The following is a 19,044-nucleotide window of genomic DNA, read 5'->3' on the forward strand; positions in this document are numbered from 1 at the left end:
CGATACTGACCTGAACAGGAGAGTGCCGCTTCAGCATTGTCACACACTTTGTTGGCTGGTACTAACTGGAGGCCCCCCCACACTCCTTGGTTTGCCTCCTTCAATTCCCCAGTAAAGCTGTGCATCACGAGGTAGGGCGGGCAAACCCTGAACTTACCTTTAACATTTTGATTCAACTCTACGACAACTCTCAATTCATCCTCATAAAAGCACATAAAGGCAGCGGGGGTATAGCAGATCTGCGAAACCCTGAAGGGCTTCCCTTATATTGCAGGTACAGTCATCCCTTCAAGCTTGATACACCAGGCTTTCTCCAGTAACACCCCCCGCCACCTCCCGTCCCAGGGATGGGCTACCCCTACCCTCCTCCCCACCGCTTGGTATGGCAGGATTCTCGCTTCTCCCTCCCTCCTAACGGAGTTCCGTGTAGGATGCTATGGAGGATGGGTACCTGGCAGGAGCTATGTAGTCTTGATGCTCTCGGGCGCTGCCTCGGGTCTCCCTATGTGGAGTGTCTCTGTACTGTGTCTTTATCCAGCTGGGATTAATTTGGCTAATGGGCAAGCTTTTTTTTTTCTAGGCAGACACTTGGTGGCCATTTCCCATTTTAATCTAACCAGATAGACAAATTTATACTACCCAATCCCTTGGTGTTGTTAAGGAGGCTGTCATTCTGATGGAGAGCATGCAAACTTCCCCACATTTGTGTTTAAGCAGAAACCTGACGACCTTTTTTACTTCTCGCATTCTCAGGCTTCATTTGGATGTCTCAGCTCTGCTGCATAGGGCTTGTTTCACACCTTGAGAGCCTTGACCTCACAAGTTCTTGATTTCCTTATTTTGTTCCTCTTTTCCCTGTCCAGAAATTCTTGGCCATTTCTGTTTCACTTGTCTACTTGTCCTCAAAACTCCCTTCTGGACTTGCTTAATTGGTACCTAGTTTTCTTCACTGGAAAAAATGAAGAAGTACTATTCAAAGGCACTTGATGTTTACATTCCTGTCTCAGTTGTCTTCCAGCACCACCAAGTGTTTACGCTACTTTAAACTTGGGTCTCAGTAAGTTCTATTAAATAGCAAGCCCTTCCCCCAGGAAGTGTAAAAGGAGAAAACTGGGAGGTTCTGAGCCAAGTCCAGGGAGGGAATTAGAGAGAATTATCATATATTCTTGGGTTGAAGCAGTAGGATGATTATTAAGGAAATCCCCTAATTGCCCCATTTAGAGACGTGGAGTAATTTAGGTTGGGAGATGATCTAGTCCAACCCCATGCTCGAAGCAGGGCTAACTTCACAATTAGATCATGTTATTCAGGGGCCCATCTAGTCAAAGTTTTTAATATCTCCAAGGATGGAGATAGCTCAGCCCCTTCCAGACCTCTAGTCTAGGGTTTGACTGCCCTCCCAAGGAATACTCTTCCCTTGGTAGCTAGTCAGAATCTTCCTGGATGCAATTTGCCTGTTTCTCCCATTTTTTCACTGTGGCCTCCAAGAGAGTCTGTCTCTTCCTCTCTACATCCTCCTGCTAGGTAGCCGACTCAGCAGTAAAATTCCCTCCTCAGCCTCACCTTAAGGGTGAATAAACACAGATCTCTCTGTATGCCACATGCTCCGAGCCTCTAATCATCTCGGTGACCCTCCACCAGCGTTCACTCCAGTCTGTCAATATTTTTCTTGTACTGGGGAGCTTAAAACTGGACTCAGGACTCCAGATGTGGTCTAGAATTACCTCCCTTGACCTGCTGCCTGCTCTCTTTCTGATGAAATCTTTCTATTCAATTTGTCCACCAGGTCCTTTCTGCAAAGCTGCTTTCTTGCCAATTGACCCCCAGCCTGTACAGGTGCATGGGCTATTACGTCCCAGATGCAGGACTTAACAACATAAATGACATCTGCTGCTCTCCCTTCATCCACTGAAGCAATCATCTCATCGTATGCTATCAGGTTGGTCAGACGTAGCTTGACCTTTGTCAATCCAAGTTGCCTGGTACACAGTCTCTTCTTTTCCATGTGCTGAGAAATGGCTTCCAGGAAGATTTGCTCCATAACCATCCTGGGAGAGGAAGTGAGGCCGATGGGTCTGTATTTCCCTGGATCCTCTTTCTTGAAGGTGTGCGTGAAGTTTTCCTTCCTCCAGTCATCAGAAACCTCCCCAATCACCATGACCTTTCAAAGACAAGAGCAGTCTCACGACAGCTTCAGGCATCTCCAACAGTGCCCTCGCATGCATCCCATCTGGTCCGGTTAGCTTAATTGCTCCTAAACTCCATCTTTCTCTGCTGTGCCTCAGTGTTGAATAAGAAGGCAAAGGCTGCAAAGTTTATGGAAATAAGAATGCAGAATGAGAATACTTCACATGGAAGCAATTTCAAAGAGCTTCATATTCTCTAGCTGGAGAGACTGGAAAATGTCAACATCCAAACTGGGAAAGAACTGACTCTTCACATTTCAAGTTCGGAGGCAAGAGGTGCCGATCTCTTCTCCCTGGGATCCAGGGACAGGACATGTGGGGATGGTTCAAAGCTGCGTCAGGGGAGGCTCAGACTGGACGTGAGGAAGCGTTTCTTTACTGAGAGGGTGTTCAGACACTGGAACAGGCTTCCTAGAGAGATGGTCGATGCCCCAAGCCTGTCAGTGTTCAAGAGGCATTTGGACAATGCCCTTAATGACGCGCTTTAGCTTTTGGTCAGCCCTGAAGTGGTCAGGCAGTTGGACTAGATGATCACTCTAGGTCCCTTCCAGAACTGTTCTGCTCTGTTCTGTTTTTGTACCATGCCAAGGCCAGAGGCAGGCACCCAGGGGCAGAGTTTTTTGCATCTGTTGTAGCTGAGGCGGGGACCAAACCAGGCAACGGCAGCTGCCTCCCTCCACAGCCACCCCCCTCCCCGAGGAGCGCCGGGAGCAGAGGTCTGTCTGCGCCGGCGGGACGCCGAGGCTAGGAACGGATCTACGGGAGAGCTGAGTGGTGCACGGCCAGCGTCCCTAGCAGCTCTCCCCATCACATCTCGTCCGTGACGCACAGCTAGGGAGGAGGGTCCCACTCGTTCGGGCTGCAGACACGGTCCTGGACGGCTGGCGGCTAGCGAGTGCAGTGTCTGTACGTAAGAATGGGGAAAAAATGAGTAGGGCAGCTTTGGGCCTGCGACAATAACAAATTCCGAGGGGGAGAAAATAGGTGGAATAAAATGCAGAATGGATTTTCCAGAGGTTATTATGCCACGCTAGAAATTATCAGTTAAACTGGAGAAGGAGACTTGGTAGAACAGTTTTAAGGCAGAAAACACAGGAGCCGGTAACATATAACAACAGAAGGCTGGAGAGAGGGTGAGTGGAATTTCTCAGCAATTGATCTGGGAACTGCACTTCTGTGTATGTGTATATATGATTATAGTAAATATATAATAAATAATATATTATCATATGTAAAACCACATCATATATAATAATATGTCTATATAGATATAATTATTTAATTGCATTTTCATAAACCCCAGAATATGATCAAGAATTGTGCTGACTGAGGAAGAGCGCAATGGCATGCAGAGTCCTTGTTACGTTTGTCCAGGATGGACAAATTCAAACTAAAGCATGTGTGCTTAATAAGATTTCTTCTCCAACAGCCTGGAGGACTTCTAGCAGCATCAAATTCAAACTTTAAATCTTTTAAGGTCTTTCATTTGATTTTTGCTTTCCAGAGTGACATATCACGTATACTTCATTCATAAACTGATTTATTTTATTGCGTTTTTCCTTAGTCTTTATTTACATTTTTCTTTATTTAGAATCATGTGATTAAGAAACAATTTGCTTATTTCTGTGCAGTGGTCGCCTTAAGGTCTCTTGGTTTTGTGCTCTGATATTCAACAGAACAGCCTGTCCTGGTTTAGGCTGGGATAGAGTTAATTGTCTTCCTAGTAGCTGGTACAGTGCTGTGTTTTGGGTTCAGTATGAGAAGAATGTTGATAACACACTGATGTTTTCAGTTGTTGCTAAGTAGTGTTTAGTCTAAAGTCAAGGATTTTCCAGCTTCTCCTGCCCCGCCAGTGAGAAGGCTGGAGTGGCACAAGAAGTTGGGGGGACACACAGCCAGGACAGCTGACCCAAACTGGCCAAAGGGATATTCCATACCATGGGACATCATGCCCAGTATATAAACTGGGGGGAGTGGGGGCAGGGGGATCACCGCTTGGGGACTAACTGGGCATCAATCAGTGGGTGGTGAGCAATTGCACTGTGCATCACTTGTTTTGTATATTCTAATTCTTTTATTATTACTATTGTCAATTTATTATTGTTATCGTTATCATTATTATTTTCTTCCTTTCTGCTCTATTAAACCATTCTTATCTCAACCCACGAGTTTTACTTCTTTTCCCGATTCTCTCCCCCGTCCCACTGGGTGGGGGGGAGTGAGTGAGCAGCTGCGTGGTGCTGAGTTGCTGCCTGGGCCTAAACCACGACACAGCCCCACAATCCAGCAATCCCAGCAAAAAGGCGAACTGCCACTCCACTGCTAGCACCATGCCCGCGCCACTGCTACGTGACGCAGTATCGCACTTGCTGGCAGGGAGAACGCTTGAGACAACTGGTTATTGAACACGCACAGAGTGTCGAGGTGAATGGAGAATGGGTGTGTGAAGGAAACACAATGCTCAACCTTACTGGGGAAGCAGAGGAAATCGCACAAGTCAGAAACCAGCCTAACAGAAAACTTGTACAGATTTTTAATGCAAGATATATCACGTACACACTACAGTGTACATGAATCAAGCCATAGGAATGCATATAGAAAATCACTTACACAGATAAAATATTCTTAAAGTAACAATTGATGCGCTCTCAGATCTCTCCTTACAAATATACAGAAAAAAGAGCCCTGATAAATATCAAGTGAGCATTTATTCAAAAGAAAATCCAAATAGATGTGCCCAGCCAAGAGAAGGTGTTCCTGTGAGACATTGCTTTAATAGTTATTGGCCTACTGCTACAACACCTCTCGGCTTTTGACAGTGGCAAATACCACTCTGCAGCACGGGAGAAAACCTGTTAGTCTGTGACCATACCCAGTAACTTCTTTATCCAGTTAAGCATATGGAGCAATCTAACTCCCTTCTACTTTTTGACAACTGCAGAACTAGTAATTAACACTCAAAAGCGAGCCATGTTTAAGACGAGTACGATGTCCGACTGTATATAGCGTATTTTCAAAAACACCAATTAGAAAAGAGCATGGAAGGGCAGGGGAAGACTGTAAGGAAAATAGTTCAGGAACCCCTTGGAAAGAGTTGTGGCTGAAGAGGCTTGGAACTACAAGCAACGAAACTGCCTTCTGCTGCTGCTTTCTCTTGTGTTCAGGGCACTAGGAGACTGTTTCCTGAAAATAAATAGGTTGTTTTCCAGTGGAAACAACTTGCAAGATCTGGACTATGACCAAGTAGCTCACGTCTAAAGGGACGGCACGATAAAAACACTACTAGGAAAGATGGCAGATGGTGCAGTTGTGACTGCGTATAGCTGATCTGTCGTTGTATACAAAGATCTCTGCAATACCTATTAAATTGCCCACTGTGGTGTTTTCTTTTTTCTTTTTTTTTCAATGTTAAACCGCAACATAGGTGCTACAGGTGGGCAAGTTCGCTATGTAGGTGACAGGCAATTGTGACTGTAACGGGACTGGCACGGGGTGGGTGGTGGCAAAAGAGAAGTATACAAACTCTACCAAACCGAGATGGGTCGCTGGAGTTAGGTGGCGTTTCAAAGAGTAAAGAACAGAATAGGGTGATAAACAACTATCTGATTACTAGCAGTGCTTTGCCTGCCGCTTGTGTCAAGAGTAATGAGATCAAAAGGGTTGAATGCTGGAAAATTTGTGCGATGCAAATGTGTTTAACTGAATTTCACTTCAGACAGCAATTTCATTTCTTAGTATAATCTTGACAATGTATCGGAGGTTTAGTGTCTTGTTGAAACACGGTGCCTAAAGAGCCTTTGAAGAAATTAGCGCAACCAGCACAGTGGCTCAGTTCTGTGCCATCTTAAGAAGGCAATGTGGTTTTTTAAAAGATGCTTGCCTTGGAAAGGAGAGAGAACTTCTGAAATTGGGAAAGCACAGGAAGATAATTGGAAAAAAAACCCAAACTTGTGGTGATTTGCATGAAGGTGATTTAAGAAGGACAGCGAGAAAAAATTTCGAGTGTGTCAAAAACTGTGCTCTGCTTCAAAGGCATTACTATCTTGTTGCGACTACCTTGTGTAGGGGCTGCAAATGTCACTGTGCTACCACGTCCTCAGTTTGAAGCCTCCTTTCTTGCTGCGATGGTAGCAAGAGAATTATTTGATGTATTTTGGCCTTTATGGCACCCCGGAAGGCCCTAGAGAACACGTTACCTCAGAGGCTTGGAACTGAGAAAAAGAAACAGAAGGAAGAACAACCTGTTTCAACGGGTGTTCTTCTTTTTGCCCCGACCCCATGAAAACGTTTGCATTTGCTTGCAGAGGATGAGGAGTCTGTAAAGGCAGCGTTAACGCACCGTCACCCGGGAGAGAACTCTGGATTTGATTTTCAGAAATAACGTTCATCAACCCGCTTCGGGGGCGCCTTCAGCCCCAACTCGGCCTACGCCACTGACCCCCAGCACCGCGCTCGCCGCCGGGCAGGGCCTCCTCTCCTCAGAGGGGCACGGCGGGGAGACTCGGCTCCTCCCGGTGCCGGCGGGCCTCTCCTCACAGGAGCTGCGTGAGCGGAGGAACCCTCCGGGCGGGAAGCGAAGGAGGGACCCGCAGCCGGCTTCCGTGCGACCAGGCCGCGCCGAGGCGGCCGCCCGTCCCCCCGGGGGGGTGTTCCTGCTCTTTCGGGCAAGGGGAGGCCGGCGGGGCCGGGCACGGCGGCCCCGTCCCGGGTCGGTCGGCGGGACGCGGCCGGCCCGCCACAGCCCGCCGTTGCGCCTGCGCAGTGCGGCGGCTCCTTCCTCTCCCCCCCCTTCCCCGCCCGCTCCGTAAACAGCGCCGTCACGTGAGCGGCCGGGCCCGGCGCGGCGCCGCTCGCCTGACGCCGCGGGGGCGCGCCTACGGGGCAGCGGGCACGCGGCCGCGCACCGCCGAGCCGAGCCGAGCCGAGGGGGAAGCCCGCGCCGCCCTCTCGCCCCTCGGCGCGGCCGCCGCCGCCGCCTCCTTCCTCCGCCGGTCCGGGGCAGCGCTTGGGCGGCGGAGCGGGGTGAGTGACCGCCGCCGAGGCCGCGGCGGGCTGAAGGGGGCAAGGAAGGCGGGGTGGGTGGGGGGCCGGCCGCGTTGCGCGGCCTCGCTCTGCCTCGGCGCGGCGGGCGGGCCGGGCCGGGCCTGTCGCGGCGGCGGGGCCGCGGCCTGGCGGCGGGGCCCAGCCCGGGCGGGACGCGGCCTAGCTTCCGCCGGCGGCGCGGGCTGAGCGCGGAGGCGGCCGGCGGGCCTGGCCGCGGGCCCGGGGCGCGGGGGGGCGCTCCCCGGGCGAGACCCGGCCGCTCCGCTCCGGCCCGGGCCCGGCCTCGCCGGAGCCTCCGAGCGGCGGGGGCCCGCCGCCCGCCGCCGCGCTGGCGCTGCCGGCCTTCCGCCCTCCCGCGCCGCCGCCGCTCGGGGCTGCCCCTTTGGCAGCGCCCGGCCCTGCCCGCCTCTTGAGCCGCCGCTGCCTTCTCGCCCCACACGAACCCCGAGGAAGAAACGCCAGTTTAGAGCCTGCTGTTCTCCCTGCTATTGGCCTGACCTGCTCCGGGCTCCTCCTCCCGTCTCTGCAGCTTAGCATCATCAACAATGCCTGTGCTTAACTCTTGTCTATTATAGGACCCGCTGTAGGGAGTGCGGGAGGAAAAAGGCGGTCCCCGGGGGGGTTCGGTGGCCTGCCGGTTTTTCCAGACCCTGCTCTTGGACGAGGTGCTCTTTCTGAGGCAACGTCCCCGCGCGTCGCGCTTGCTCCCGCAGCGCAGATAATTAATACCTACAAGGCTGCGGAAGAGCCGTCGCTCACGTGATGGCGAGTCTGCTTTCTGGTTCGGTCTGCGCAGCGGAGGCCTGTTGTAGCCGTGAGGTGAGGCGAGGGCTCGGGAGAAGAGCGCTCTGCGCGGCGTAGGCCGAGGGAGTAGAAATAGCCCGCAGAACGAAGCGTAAAAGCCAGGAAGGGGAGACGGGAACGTGGGACGACAACAGTCGTACCATGCAGAGTGTCGTGGTGGTGGTGTCTGTAATGTAGCTGTTGATCCATTGTGTAATCTCTGTACGTTTGCTTTCATAAAAACAGATGCTAACGTCGCTGAAGCGTGGAAATACTGTAGGACTAAATGCAAGGATGGTAAACGTGTGGCATCTCTTTAACACCGCTAATTCACGGTTTGTTCTGCTCAAGAAATTAATCTGTTAAGATCCGGGACACGCTGTGAGGGAGATCCTGATGCTCATAAAATCAAATTGCTTGTCCTGTCAAAAGTGTTTTGTCGGTTAATTTAATTTTTGAAGGCTGCCCTAGATGATGCGATTTGAGCCGATGTGAACCAGAGTAGGAAGCGCGTTGGCGTGAGAGTTGTAAAGTTGAGGTTTTCTTACCGACTCTGCCGCTGATGCGCTGTTGCTGGTATTGATTTCCGTTTTATCCCATGACGTGTTTAGACTGTGAGCTCTGTTGGCCAAAATCTGCTACTACAGAGGACCTGAGTCTCAGTTCTGGCTTTTGCTGCTGTAATTTCCATAAACTTTGTAAGCATGAATGCGGCTTCTAGTGCTTAAAACACGGACACATGGCAACTTAGCATTAATTTTCAGTTAGGTGCTCGTGACCTTAAACTTTAAAGTTTTGTATAGGAGGAAAGGGGAGGATGGTAGTAAAACCTGACTGTGCTCAGCATCAGCACTTATGAGGCAATGTTGATTAGTAGGTGGGTTGTAACTGTCAAGGTATCAGTGAGCACACGGGGTGGTCCAACATCACAGCTCCGGTGAGCAAAGATAGACGTTAGGTACCTTGAGTGCTCTTTTTAGGTACAGGAGTTACTGAGAGACTCAGGTGAGGGATTTTTTTTTTTTTTTAACTGCCTGTGTTGTTAGCTTGTTTCGTGTCAGTTAAGGTGCAGTTTCCCTCTTTTGCTGAGAAGTTTTTGTCAGTTATTGTTACTTATTATTTGATTTCTCTGTGACAGTGCCGAGTCAGCTTTCCCCATTTATTTTGGCATCTAAGGTGCTATTCATCCAAATGGCTCTGTTCCTTTGGTATACTTCTCTGACCAGCGTTTATTACTACTACTTGAAGAAATAAATATAATATGGATTTTTTTAATGGAGTCTGTTACTGTTGTTATGACTAGTCCTTGCTCTCAGTCATTTGGTGTGCGTAAGCTGAAGGTAGGTGTTGACAGGACAGGAGACCAAGTCTCATATTTTTAGTGTTGCAATGTTTCCATCATAGTCCAGTCAATAACTAGCTATACAAAGGCTTTTAAAAGCACTGGACAGATTCAGTGAGTTGGAAGCAACAGACACTGTTCAGAAAGGTACGTAAATGAAATGGAAGGAGTTGTAATGTTACTATCCTATCTTCAGCAGCTTCAGACTCGCTGATTCAGGTAGGTCAATGAAGTAGATCGGATCTTCAACATCTAGGATTTTGAGTATCCTAAATAAGCGGTGTGAGCTTTTTTCCTTTCTTTGGTTAGGTTCCTTCAGATTTCCCCCCGCTTTGTTCCCAATTTAGGCATTTTTTTGTTGTTGTTGTTAAATTTCTTTGTAGAAATATTTTATTTTTCTGAAGTCTGCCTTCTGAGGACTTTGATAAACTAGATTTCTTTTAAAATTAACAATCATTAAACATACAGGAGCTTCTATTTTATGGTCTTAAGTTTAAAATATAAGCTAATATATGAAAGCCAAGTTTAAAATGTAAACTAATACATGAAAGTCACCCCCTGGGCAGAGAGGGGAGGAGAGAAAGTAATTACAGTGAATGTTATTTAAAAGTGTGAAACCTAACTTTTGCTTAGTAAAATAAATGGTGTAGGAATACTGTTAAAACCGAATAAAACGTGTGTAAAGGAAAATAATAAAATATCAAGACAAATATATCTAACGAAAGTCCAAATATATAGCTGGAAAATTAAACACTTGCACATACCTGATGTTAAAAGGAGACCTAATTTAAAACGCAGTCAAAGACAGAGTATGCTTGGCCTGTACGTCAGCTAAGAAACACTCAAGATTTCTAGTGGTATATACAATTTGTGATTGTCTCTGCTTGAGGTGGATTTTAGATAGATAGATTGTAGAGGCATGCCGATGCAGTTGGATATCTCCACTAAACTGTTTTGCTCTGTTGCGATAAGAAAATAATACAACAGGTCCTGAAGTAAATTTTTGCCTCTTCCGCGGACAGACTAAGCAATGAGAAACCTTAAAGATGTACACTATATCTTGTCCAGTTATTAGTCTTCCTTCCCCTCTAAGACTAGTTTGAAAGGAAAGGGTATGCTTGTTTGAGAGCTCAGTTTCTTTCCTTAGCGAGTGATCATTCTGCCTGTTTTAATTTTGGAAAGTCATTTAGAGCTGCTAGAGATGTAATGAAAAAGTAGTAAATGGGGACAAGATAAAAATCTGCCGTACCAGATCCTACAGCATGTTTATTTCATACTGGTATTTGTTGGGTTTGGAGGCAATATTATGACATACCTAACAATTAAACTAATTCAACAACTGAAGAAATGAGTTTTTTAAGCTGGAAGACTCAGACCAAAAAAGAAAATGATGTTGAGAGCATCAAGAGATTTTATGGTAAACATAATGTGGAAGAAATTCTGGAAGTCATGTTTAACTGACATGCTTTTTCTCTTCAACAGGGTTGTTTTTAGTGGTGGATCACTTAACGATGAAAGATTATGGTTGGTGTGTTACTTCTATGAGTACCTGTTGTTGCGGGGAGGGGGGGGCTGGGGGCTGACTGAAACAAATCAGTCTCAAAAGCGTAAGAGAAATGTACTTTATTTAAGGAATTGAGGAGAATGCTATGTCTACCTTTAGCTTTTCTTGACGGTCAGATCTCATTGCACTCACACTCCAGTATCTTGCCGTGCTGTAGCAGTCTCCATACGTGCCCTGGTCCTCCAGGAGCCAGCGGGTGGGAGATGTTTCATGTCTGGCCAGGCTGAACGTGGCTGGGACATCCTCTTCTGTCATTCCCTCCTTTGCCTCCTTCGCGAATGCTCCTCCTCTTGCTGGTTCTCCATACGTGAGACTTTTCATATTCTGTTGCTTCTGATTAACTACCCAGTGGGAAAACGCTTTCGAATTATTGCGCGACGGGAGTACGCTTGGTATGTGCGCTTCTGCTGTGAGCGATGCCAAGCCATTGGCCTTTAGGGTTCAAGGGGAGGACGCAGCTGTGTTCCAGGGGAACAATACATTCCTCCTCAGAGCTGTTAAGAGTTATCTTTGGAAATAAGTGACCATGAAAAAGTTAACTGTGTTTTTACCTATACCTCTGGCTGTTTTTCCTGGTTTCCAAGTGTTTCAAGTGCAATATAAACCGTTCAAAATCCATGCGCTTTAGGCATTGTGTAAGAGAAGAATTTTTTTTTTTTTTTGGTAGCAACTGTTTCTAACAATTGGCTGTCTAGCAAGAAATGTATCTTTCATGTGATAGTTAATCTAGTAATGCTAGAAACAATTTTCTAAACTTGGTATGCTAGAAGTAATTTTCTAAACTTCGTACTGTACAAGTTACGCAAAGAATTGAACAGTGGTTTCTTGAACCAGGTAAAGCAAGGTTTTGATTTCGTGTACTTTACTGGGATAACCTCTCTATATTAAAAATCGTAGAACAAATTCTTTGATCTTAGATTTTTGTGGTGGTAGGATTTTTATGCAAAACCACTTTGTTTATATCCTTACAATGACTTTTTAATGCAAAATTTGGATAGAACTTGTACTTGATCATAGACTCGTGCTTCAGAAATAAAGCTTTCAATAAAATTCCTCTTGAATTTTCTCTAATAGCTAGTTAGGAGTCATTGAAGGTGGCTGTGGCCGTTGCATGTATAGTTGCTTTGGCAGTTAGTTATTTTGCAGTGCCTTTAGTGTTCTGAATAGCTACACCGTAGTCTTGCAAAACTGTCGGTATTCTTTTTTTGCCACATTGTGGAAGACAGAGGTTAGTTTCTGTCAGCAGTGATTTTTGTAGCAAGAGCTGACATTCTGCGCCAGCTTTGCAACTTAACACTGCTCTTAATGAAGTGGTCAGCACTGCTTTGGTAACAGCAATGTTTGGTAACAATTATATAAATGTTCCCCTCCTATCCAGAAAAAAAAAATTATTGTAAATGTGTTCAAAGGCCCAGCCACCCTTTAATTTTGGGTACAAAAGGCTTCTTACAGTAGTTCACAGGTGTTCTATTGCAGTGTCATTGGCACTTGTTAGTGTTGGGGTTCACCATCGTTTTATCCTGTGTCTGTTACTCTTGTGCTAGGTTGATGCTAACATGAAAAAAACCTGTGATTACAGGAAGGTGTTTTAAAGTACTGGATTGGGGCATTTATAATTATTTTCTTCCTTTGAGCCATCACAGCTCTTGCAGTTTATACTGTATAGTATCAGATTGTTGTAACTACATGGCATGATAAAAATAGGTTACATAGAGCAGCATAGCACTTCCTCTGTTAGTTTGATGCTTTTTTTTTAATTGTCATATTTGGAAATTATTTTGACAACTGCGAAACAAATGTAGACTGCTATAGGTGCTAGTTGGCATGGTGTATATGTAGATGCACCGCATTGCTTGATAAAAATAGTCCATCTTTTGGTGAGGGAGCTTTCAAATTATAACATACTTGCTACTGTAAGACTGTTAACCTACTTAATGCACCTGGTTTGGCCTGACTTTCCTTCCTGCTGGCTGTTTGGTCAGGAGGATGTTTTGTGTTGGACTGTTTTGTCGTGGTTAGTGTGTAGATACTGTAAAGACACCATGCTCTGCAAAGACATAGTGCCATACCTGACCATTGTTTTCTTCTGAGCTGCCCTACGGGAGAAGGAAAAAAGACTGACATTTTTTAAAACAAACCAAAACATTTTTCATGCTCACCTGTAATTTTTGTAAATTTGTGAAATTAAATAAATTACATAAATAGCGTTGAAATTGTAGCAGAGCTCTTACATGTGTATGGCTAGGATTTTCCGTGTTGGTTGCTAAAACAGAAATGTCCTATTAACATGTATAAGGAAGCACACTTACTGTTCTGGTAAGTGTGGGCAGGTACTGGATTTATTTAGTGGCAGGTTGCTGGAATAGGGATCTAGAAAGTCATTCAAGCACTACAAACTCTAAATCTCACTTTTCCTTTAATTAATGCATTCATTTAAAAAAAAAGAAATCCTGTCTACTCTGTGGGAGGAGGAGGAAGATGAAGGAAGGAGTGGGAGAGAATGTGTGTCCTTTTTCTGTTTCCAAAAGCTCGAACAGCTTTGTGTGTGCCAAAACTGGTCTCCCAGACTTTCTTGTGTGCCAGATTAAGCCAGGCACTACTGCACTACTCCATTTTCCTTGCCTCCATGGCCGTATTTATTATAATTACCTCTCTCCATTCTAAGTATATGCTTATGCTAAACTTCTGAAGAAACATTTTGCTGACTTTTTTTTTTCCATTCTGTTGTGTAGTTATACATTCTTATTAGTTGAATCTCTGCTGCAGTAGTTCCATTTCTGCTATATCACAAAAAACTGGTCTAGAAAATACGGAATCCCTTCTCGAAAAATGTGAGTGCCATCTTTGAATACCGTTCCTTAAGTTTTAGGTAAACTTCTTCAAAACTGAAGTTTCTAAAAGGCTCCTGGCCCTTTTGAAGCCAGCTCAGAATTCTCATATACTTGATTAAGGTCAGATTTTCATATAAAATTTCTGTAATTTTATGCAGTGTAATGATAGGTGAAAAATAATAGAGATAAGGCCTTGCTGCTTAAAGATAGTTACTTGCTATGAAGTACTTGGTAGTTCCTCTATGTACGGAAATACAGCCCTTCTCAATTTTGGGCCTAGTACGGCAGGCTTCTCAGCTCCATTGGTGTTAGTGGAAGCTGACCTCCCTCACATTTTTACGTTTAAAGGTGAAGATGTGCGCTCACAGTGCTGCTAACCAGGTTCGCTTGTTCTTGATTTCCCCCTCCCTCTGGTGTCCCACCCCCCTTGGGTTGGTTAAGGTTTAAACAAATTTTAGAAAGGAGGTGTTTTAGTCACCCTTGTTATACGCACTCTGTAGAAGCGGCAGCACTGATGCTGATAGCAGGGTTTATATTAACTTAGCATGGGATTTCTTTTACAAATAATCAGTTAGAGAATTGATTTTTAGATATGCAGTGGGCCATACTAAGCCATAAGCAGATTTTTTTTTTTAATTGTTGTTACAATTCTAAAATACCTTGAGCATTCTTTATAAAACACAACAGCCAAAACAATTTGCTGGTTTCTTAGGTGTTTTACAATTTGTAGCTTATTTTCTTATGGTATTTTTCTTGTCTTTCTATAGGGCTGAAAGACACACAGGAGTCTTCATGGATATAGTTGATACATTTAACCATTTAATTCCTACTGAACACTTAGATGATGCCCTATTTCTAGGATCCAACCTGGAGAATGAAGTCTGTGAGGATTTTAGTGCAAGTCAAAATGTCTTAGAGGATTCGCTGAAGAACATGCTCAGCGATAAGGATCCTATGCTAGGATCTGCAAGTGCCCAGTTCTGTTTGCCTGTTTTGGATAGCAATGATCCCAATTTCCAGATGCCTTGTTCAACAGGTAAATCTTACAATTTTTTAAGATTACAATTTTAAAATACAGTTATACTCTAGTACCAACCCTTTTTCATAATGTAGAAATAATAATTTGGGATTTCTGTCTCCTTCCTGCCCTTTTTGTTGCGCTGCTTACATGCCTGGCATGTAAAATATGTGCAGTTCTTCTTAACTTTGTTGCGTGACAATAGAGGAAGGCTCCTAATCTGGATCAGAAGTAATTTAGGCTTTGTTTTGACTACGTGTAAATTATTCCCAATTAAAGTTGTGATTTGTTTAGTGTAAGTACTGTGCCTGATCAGTGAAGTTGCTAGTTGTCTTCAAAAAACGTAGCAATTCTGGGTTAGCAGTAGGAGCCTGAGAGTTGTGCAAATTACTGCTTTGACCTTGGGGTTATTCTGTTAGTGCTAGGCCTTCTAGTACTGAGCTGACACCGGATTCTGTGTGTTTTGCTTTGTTTGGCTTCAAACAAAACCCTGGAATGATAATACAATTCTTTTTTTACTGTTTGGAAACACCCGATTTGGAACCAATTTAGAGCAAAGTTTTAAATAAAAATAATCTTGGGAGTTCTGGTGTAGTTTTGGAAAATAAATAAAAAAAATAATGAAAAAGGGTGATCCAGTCCCTAAAATTATTTGTATTGATGAATAGTTGGAATAATTACACTGAATTTAGTGTAAGAGACAAAATTATACTCTATGCTTAATAGTTTGGGTTTTTTATTAGACTGGAAGTTTAAAAAAATTTTTTTAGGTTCATTACTGAAAAGTGTTGTAGATTACTGCGGATAACTTTGATTATATCAACATTGAATTTTTTTCTGCTAACTTCTATGAACTGTTTCTGAAAATCTTGATAATTTCCTGATATAATATGTATATTGTTTCTACTAACAGACTAAATTCTCACCTTCACTAAATTAAGTGTTATTACAATATGGAAAACTGTAAATCAAAGGTCATATTGACTGAGGCAATGAAAAAGTGAGCTACAAGGCCAAAACAAGATATTTGATCTTTTCACTACTTTAGTAGAACATTATCTGAGGCCATCCTTAATGTTTTTGTTTATTCCTGCTGTAGTCTGTATGCTTATACATTTTGTCTGTAACCCACCAAACAAAATTGTATCACTCTTAGTGTGCATAAGACTGTACAATGTACACAAGTAGACCAAATTCCTCCTCTCTAAATTTTTTATTTCCTTCCATTAAAACAGTGATGCAGATTCTTGTTTCACACTGCATCCTGTGCATCCTCCAGTCAACCTATACTGCATTTCAAAATTTTTGAATTAACTCACAGGGTACAGCTGGATATTTTGGAAACTATGGGGAGACTTTGGGGGGCTTTCTGGCACGTATTTCTCCTAGAAGTGATCAGCAGTGCAATGATTAATACTATTGATACTTAAATAATCACAATTAATTTTTTAAGGTCCCTTAAAATAAGTGAGCTAACTAATTTACTTGGGGGCTACTATTTCAGGCTGTCTGCAGACTAAGGGAATCAAAACTGGTTTGATTTATGCTGAGTTCATGAATTTAATGTTTTGGTTTTAAATCTGAAAGCAAGAGCAGAGTGATATTTCAGTAAGTAAATTAAAACATGCAATTTGGAATTAATGTAGTAGGTAACCAAAAGGACATGAAATGTTCTTGCTTTTGCTTGTTCTTTGTAGGTCTTGATAAAAACTGTCCTTATTCTGAGATGATAGGACTGCAGTATGTATTTACAGGTTTTTTTGTTGAGAAAAATAATTATTGGTTTGAAGCAAAGTTTCTTTGCTTGTCTTTCTTTCTTGAGTATTCGTATAGCTCATGATTTATTTGATCTGTCTGAGACTTTTGGTGATCTAACGCAGCTTACGTGGTCTGCTGGTAAGAATGCAGTTGTGCAAGATGATAGTACCCTTGGTAAGAACTACCCATACAAAGGCTGCTTTTTCCAGACTGTATGCGTGAAAGCTCATCTCTATGCCAACATCAATTTGTCTAAAAAATAAAAAAGCATAACTCTTGCAAGAAAACTTGCCTTACTTGCATCCTTAGAGCTACGACACCATTGGCGTGTCATACAGAATGATAGTTTGCTGTATTCTGATACTTCCAGTTCTTTTTTCCCCACTCTATGTACAATCTCACTATGAATTTATTCTCTAGTGCATTAAGCAGTATGGTAACAGAACGTTTGATTATTGGCTCTTCTTTAACCTTTCACGAGGGTTAGGAGTGTACCTAGAAAAATGTATTTTCAGTAAGGTTTTACTAGGTTTAGGTACATTTGTTATTATCTATTTATGTTAAGCAGGGCAAGACCTAGGAAATACTGAAATGGTAGATGGTGGTGTTTCTTACACTCTTGATTTCATTCCTGAAGAGAGTGAATTTTTTCCAGAAGCACAGATTTATTTACCACAATTTATTTTAGACCTTGAAACAGTATTTTGCATAACCCATGCCTAGACCATGGAACAGTTTAATAAAAGGAGCAAAATGCTTGTGGAAATTACTTCAGAGGGCCAGAAAAGGACAGATTTGTCATGCTTGCTGCTCCACGAATCAGTGGAATGTACTCTGTTCTGTCTAGTTTTTAAAGTGTTGAAGATTTCATGCTACAGCTTATTTGGTTGCTGCAAGCAAGCTGAAGAGATAAAGGTTAAAATAGCTGGACTGAGGAGGTGATTTGGCTAAAATGGCATTGGGTCTCATGGATAAAAGGGAGGAGCAGAAGGCATGGCTCACTAATACTTCTTTGAAAACCTGGTTTGAGCAGAATTCAAGAGTATTTGTAAACATATGCGCAAAACAAGATACTATCTTTATATACCTTCAACCCAAAGAATTTGTACCGTGTTCTAAATATGAAATTTCTTATGTGAACTTGAGTACGTGTGAGTGGCAGAAGCTTTGAGAAGCCTTGTTTCAGGCCTGCTTACCCACATACCAAATTTCTCAGGACCGTGACAACATTTTCTTTGCTTTGTTTGGAGATCAGGTCTTTTTGTCTTAGGAATCCCTTCTCTCTTGCTCTTAAGTTGGTTTTGAGTATGGGTTTGTTTTCTACTCTTTTTCTTACTGCTGCATTGACATAGTTCTTGTTGGGTGGTATTTACAGGCCTAATCCAAACTTATTACTCATCAACATTGCATCTGTCTTGCTCAGCTTTAGGGTTTATATTGCACATCATTCACCATGAGCTAAGCTTTTTGTTAATGCTAAGCTCCTTTAATGGTGAGTTACCAGTTATCTGACTGTACATGATGTGTACTGGCAGCAGCTGGTTGTATGTCCTTTAAACAGTTCAAGTACTTGTCTGTAACACAAATGCATGGATTTTTGTGAGTTGAAGTTTGATTTCTAATCACTGCTCATTAGAGGCATCTACCCAGAAAATGCAAGTTTTGTAAGTTGGATTATAAATGCTTCTCTTGGGGAGGCTGGTAGCATAGAGTCAGAATGGTTTGGGTTGGAAGGGACCTTTAAAGGTCATCTAGTCCAAGCCCTTCAACTCGATCAGGTTGCTCAGAGCCCCGTCCAACCTGGCCTTGAACACTTCCAGGGATGGGGCATTGACCACCTCTCTGGGCAACCTGTTCCAGTGTTTACAATGGGGGCATTGTAAAAAATTTCTTCCTTATATCCAGTCTAAATCTACCCTCTTTTAGTTTAAAACCATTACCCCTTGTCCTGTCGCAACAGGCCCTACTAAAAGTTTGTCCCCATCTTTCTTATAAGCCCCCTTTAAGTATCAAAATGCCACAATAAGGTCTCCCCGGAGCCTTCTCTTCTCCAGGCTGAACAACCCCAACTGTCTCAGCCTGTCTTCACAGGAGAGGTGCTCCAGCCCTCTGATCATTTTTGTGTCCCTCCTCTGGACCTGCTCCAACAGGTCCATCCATGTCTTTCCTGTGCTGAGCATCTCACAGTCAGCAGTACTGGTGACAACTATGACAAATAGCAAGGAGCATGAGACTGGATGTTTGTGGCCTGTCTATTGATAGGAAGAACTGTGTCAGTGGCAGTAAAGCAGTCTCATGTTCATGTCTTGGCCTGAATCCCGTTTGTGCTGGATCTAAATGGTTTCTTCAGTTAGATCCATTGTTGGTCTTTGTCTCCTCTGTGAGCTTGCTCTGGAATTGCTACTGAGTAGTAGAATGGGGTTGTCTTGTTCAGCTGTGATTGGACAGTTACGTGTTTTGAGAAGACAGGATTCTTTGGAGGTGATCCTGGTGGTGGCTTTGAGCAGAGGTGGAAGTAA

The 19,044-nt window shown here is 43.9% G+C and overlaps 1 protein-coding gene across 6 annotated transcripts in view; it reads left to right on the forward strand.

Annotated features, from left to right (window-relative positions):
- The first annotated feature begins 7,031 nt into the window (after positions 1–7,031).
- PHF3 (PHD finger protein 3) overlaps positions 7,032–19,044 on the forward strand; it is a 49,939-nt gene continuing 37,926 nt past the window's right edge. For 3 of the 6 annotated variants that reach the window (XM_069804581.1, XM_069804579.1, XM_069804580.1), the window contains exon 1: positions 7,033–7,208. Coding sequence is in view for 2 of the 6 variants with exons in the window: in XM_009912530.2 (XP_009910832.2) it covers positions 10,866–10,882; positions 14,517–14,785 (286 nt within the window). In the remaining 4 variants the exon portion in view is untranslated. Of the gene's footprint in view, positions 7,209–10,863; positions 10,883–14,516; positions 14,786–19,044 lie in introns of those variants that run through there. The other 3 variants (XM_069804577.1, XM_009912530.2, XM_069804578.1) reach the window with 3 other exon arrangements.

Source organism: Haliaeetus albicilla, chromosome 17, assembly GCF_947461875.1.
Source record: "Haliaeetus albicilla chromosome 17, bHalAlb1.1, whole genome shotgun sequence".
NCBI lineage: Eukaryota > Metazoa > Chordata > Aves > Accipitriformes > Accipitridae > Haliaeetus > Haliaeetus albicilla.